Below are 4,456 nucleotides of genomic sequence, written 5' to 3' on the forward strand. Positions count from 1 at the left end.
GTGGAAGTCCGACATGTCCTTGTGGATGTCCGCCACTGTGCAGTGGGATGTCCTTATGACGTAGCAGTGTTCTGGGAGGTCCTTATAACGTGGCAGAGAGTGCTTTTGGAAAGTCTGTCGGAAAGGACGATGGGACATCCGTCCCATTGGAGATGCTCTTGAACAGAACAAAACATACATTAAACTGCTCACGGATGGTGGTTGTATATTGCATATCATTTCCATGTAGATATTTATTTAAAAATAGAGTTATAACAATGTAATGTATTGGTAGTTGATGGAGGTATTAAATTGGAAGGTTATACTATACTACCCATCTTGTTAAGAAAAGAAAATCAAAACATAGAGACGTGTCACCTTTGCTGAGACGTGTTGATATTCTGCATGCTTCTATCTCTGCGACTAATCCCACTGGATCTCTACTTCATCCCCTTTTCATTTCCATTTTTATCAATTGTTTATGCTTCCATAGATTACCCCAATTCCAACACTAAGTACGCATATATTCCAACATTTATTTGTTGTCGCATTCTCGTCTTATTCTCGCTTCGTTTCGGTATTGCATTTTGTAAATTAGTGAGATTTGTACGAGATTTTGAAATTGAGGGTTCTACAAGGGGCTTTTACCATTCCCTACCTAGAAATACGATTGGAGAATGATATGATCATAATTACTCAATTTTCCTTCTCTTTTGCTTCCTTTTCGAATTCATTTTTTGTTTTCTCTCTATTGTAAGTTGGAGGATTGAGTTCGTGATTTTTCTGCTGATTGATTTTGTCATTTTTGCTCATACTCTCTCTACTCACAATGTCAATCATAATTTGTTTGTATTGGCAGATTGAATTTGAAATTGCATAGCAGAAGATGCAAGTGGAATGGAATTCTACTTGTTTGTGTATCCAGACATTTATACAGATCTTTACTGGCCAGCACTATGCCTTGCTGCCTGCTTTGTTTCTGTAGCATTGCTTCTTTCATTTCTCCTAACTTTCCAGCATCTCCGCTGGTACACCAGACCTTCGGTTAGTCTCACCTTCAACGCCTTATCTTAATTGCTCTATTCTGTCACATTGAGGATACATTGTTTACTAGCATAGATTGAAATTTTTGGGATATCTCTAAACCTTTGATATATTTTTTTCATTTGAGTTAATTTTGCTTGATTCATGTCTCACTGAGAGTGTATTTTAATCTTTTTATGGCGTTTAGGGTGTTGAATTTCAGTAGAGGGACGATTGATAAAGTAAATATACTTTGCTAGTCCATTGCTTATCCTTCACATACTCAATAATATGGAGTACTCCTCAAAAGTAAATGCCCCCCTAAGAATATAAAAATCATATTTCAAATTTGGTCAACAGAAGCTGCAGTATTGGATTTTTCAATGGGAAATATCTTGCATTAATCACAGTGTAATTCTGTTATAACTATGGTGGTATGCCTTACTTGGATGTAATTAACCCTCACTAATTCGTCTTAGTTTTTCGTCAGGAGCAAAAATGGGTTGTTGCTGTTATCTTTATAGTGCCAGTGTACGCAACTCAATCAGTAAGTGTATTCTTGGTTATTTAGTCTTAGTATTAATATTATTGTTTGTGAAAAAATGAGCATATATACTGTGGCACTATTCAGCATAGCCTTTCATGAAAGGCATAACAAATTGGATTTGCAATACAAAAAATTGATTAAAGGATTAGTACTTTAATCCTTCCAAGATTATCCTACCACTGAAGTCACCTATGTAGTTTTCTTTTCATTTATCAGTAGGTGGCATCAAAATTGGGAGAACTAACATATTTTGTGAGAAAGGACATATATTGTGAGAAAGGAGAACTATTTTCAGACATTCATGAATATCTATAGTTTCTTTGGCTATGGTGAAAGCAGCTCCTTGGTTCGAATTGAATCCCAAGAGGGGCAAGAATTCTATTTTCTTGAATATAGATAATCGAACTGCAAATTTAGTAACTTTATATGTTAAGTGCAATTTCTCACGTTCTCACACCACAGTAGTTTTCATGACAGCCCAACAGTATATAGTTATATATATTATGTACTATAACATGAGGATGCGTCCTATTGTTTACTTATGATAGTTTGATAAATGATCTTTCTTTTCCAGATTTTGTCCTTGTGGAATGCAAACTTGTCCTTTGCTTGTGATATATTGAGAAATTGCTATGAAGCATTTGCTCTTTATGCATTTGGGAGCTACTTGGTTGCGTGCCTCGGTAAGGGATGCATATTCGGATGGCTGTAGATGTGAAAGATTCAGATAGGCTATTTTTCATCCTTCTTTTGTTTACTACTATTTATTTTTCATCTTAGAATTCTAATTTTCCAACAATTATTATTTGGCACTTACATTAAAACAAAAGGAAGATTTCGTTTTCATACATATCAATTAAAAAAACTTCCATTTATTCATCTCAATGAAGAAAACTTACAGAATGCCTATTAGATTCATTTTGGCTGTATCAGGATTATATGTCTTAAATTTGTTCACATGGAAATAACATTTGATAGGCGGTGAACTGCAAGTCATGGAGATTCTTGAAGATGAAGCAAAGAAGCAACTTAGCAAGCCATTGCTCGAAAACGAAAAGAGTTCACAACTACAACACGGGACATTTTGCAACTTTATCTTTCATCCATGCTTGCTTGGAAAGGAGTTGTTCTCTATAATAAGATTTGGTTTAGTACAATATGTAAATTCCCATGCTTATCCTTATCGCAGTTATGGTTCTTTTACTTGAAACATGCTTATGGTATTGGACACTTGACAGATGATTTTGAAGACTTTTTGCGCACTCTTAGCACTTCTCCTTGAGCTATGTGGAGTGTATGGTGACGGAGAATTTAAGTGGAACTGTGGGTATGTTTTATGTTTTTAAACCTGTTAACGAAGCGAATAGTTTTGGCCACTTATTAACACAATTTGTTTTATACTATCAGGTACCCATATATAACAACCGTTTTGAATTTTAGCCAGATGTGGGCCTTGTATTGCCTCATCCAGTTTTACAATGTAACACACGGAAAACTCCAACCCATAAAACCACTTGCGAAGTTTATAAGCTTCAAGGCTATTGTATTTGCAACATGGTGGCAAGGTGTTGGCATTGTCCTGTTGTGCAATTTTGGTGCTCTGCCAAAGGAGAAAAAGTTTAAATCCGGGCTGCAGGATTTTATGATTTGCACAGAGGTGAGCACCATGGAAATTCATGCTCATGCATCTTAGTAACTGCCTGTGCTACTTCAACAACGTTTTAGCATTTCTTAAATACAATGTTCATTGCTTTTTTGTAACATTTTTCAGTAAATAGAGCTTCTGTTCCTTTTTTCTCTTTGACAGATGGCAATTGCAGCTGTAGCTCACATATTTGTCTTCTCAGCAAAACCCTATCATTTTGTACCGGCATCAGGCTATGGGAAGGTTACCACCGAAGATACAACTGCTGTAGTTGAGATACATGAAGGTGATAAAGAAGAAGAGTCAGTTGTCGAGAAAACAGAAACCAAGGTCGAGGCACACGGAACAAATATAACAGAAAGCGTTCAGGATATTGTCGTTGAAGGAGGCCATAAGGTCAGGTTTTCCATTACCCATTCAATTCATGAATCATGAAACATTTACATAGGCGAAGTTCGTCTGTTTGCAAACATAGATGTTGATGAAGGTTGTCAATTTTGAGACGCAGGTTGTGAAGGATGTCGTGTTGACTATCAGCCAGGCAATTGAGCCAGTGCATGATGGGATGACGAAGATCCAGGAGACGTTCCATCATATCTCAGTGTCGTCACCATCATCACCATCAGGTAGTAAAGATGAGCTGCCGCTGGTGAGAGAACACTACAAGAATATCATAAAGGAACCAGACTGAGCAAACGTAAGTACTGTCTACAGATATCCCATGTTAATACAACTATTGTCTGTTTAGATCAATGCCGGAAAAGCCCTCTTCTTAGCAATGAACATCATTTGGTTTGGATGGGTTGCATGCAGTTTAGTGTGGAACTCAACTTTAAGGTTTACATTGTACCTGTTACACGAAATAAATTTTATTCATTAATTAGAAATTAATAAATTACTCCTTCCTTTCCCTTGTCACCAATTTCCTTTTTCGTTCGTCCCCTCACTAATTGACACTCTTACTCTTTACTACTTTTGGCAATGAACCTTACATTCAATAACTCATCATATTCACATTTTATTATAAACTTAATATATAAAAATAGGATGCACGTTCCACATTTTTTTTTCACCCACTTTCCATTATATTTCTTAAAATCCATGTCAAGTCAATGGCTTCAATTAATAAGGGACGGAGAGTGCACCAAGTTTTCTTCTCTCAGATTTAGTAGCGCGATCATGTGGTACAACTTCCAGTGGTGTTTTTTCTTCTAATGAAAGCATTATGCTAATAGGCAAAGTTTTATTTATAGTAGGAAGCT

At 36.2% G+C, this 4,456-nt stretch overlaps 1 protein-coding gene across 6 annotated transcripts; it reads left to right on the plus strand.

The window, feature by feature from the left end:
- Window positions 1–347: 347 nt before the first annotated feature.
- On the plus strand, window positions 348–4,099 carry LOC125211730 (organic solute transporter ostalpha protein (DUF300)). 6 transcript variants are annotated; one of them, XR_016137143.1, is made up of 9 exons: window positions 348–494; window positions 839–1,023; window positions 1,482–1,549; window positions 2,124–2,232; window positions 2,528–2,709; window positions 2,788–2,876; window positions 2,957–3,206; window positions 3,397–3,590; window positions 3,703–3,835. XR_016137143.1 is itself a non-coding variant. In XM_048111637.2 (9 exons), the coding sequence occupies exons 1-9, from the start codon at window positions 385–387 to the stop codon at window positions 3,883–3,885; spliced, it is 1,410 nt and encodes a 469-aa protein (XP_047967594.2). In that variant the 5' UTR covers window positions 348–384; the 3' UTR covers window positions 3,886–4,099. The 6 variants fall into 6 exon arrangements, 5 of the variants coding, with proteins under 5 accessions (XP_047967594.2, XP_047967596.1, XP_047967598.2 ...); XM_048111637.2 differs by having other exon boundaries at window positions 3,357–3,590; window positions 3,703–4,099; XM_048111639.2 differs by having other exon boundaries at window positions 358–494; window positions 1,493–1,549; window positions 3,357–3,590; window positions 3,703–4,099.
- The last annotated feature ends 357 nt before the right edge of the window (window positions 4,100–4,456 follow it).

The sequence above is a fragment of the Salvia hispanica genome, chromosome 3 (assembly GCF_029641045.1).
Source record: "Salvia hispanica isolate PSC_SH4W2 chromosome 3, Shi_PSC_v1, whole genome shotgun sequence".
Taxonomy (NCBI): domain Eukaryota; kingdom Viridiplantae; phylum Streptophyta; class Magnoliopsida; order Lamiales; family Lamiaceae; genus Salvia; species Salvia hispanica.

Coding starts and splice junctions, on each gene's coding strand:
- LOC125211730 (XM_048111637.2), top strand. CDS start 385: ATGCTTCTATCTCTGCGACTAATCCCACTGGATCTCTACTTCATCCCC. Junction 1,550..2,123: donor CAGTGTACGCAACTCAATCA/GTAAGTGTATTC, acceptor TTTCTTTTCCAG/ATTTTGTCCTTGTGGAATGC. Junction 2,877..2,956: donor GAATTTAAGTGGAACTGTGG/GTATGTTTTATG, acceptor TTATACTATCAG/GTACCCATATATAACAACCG.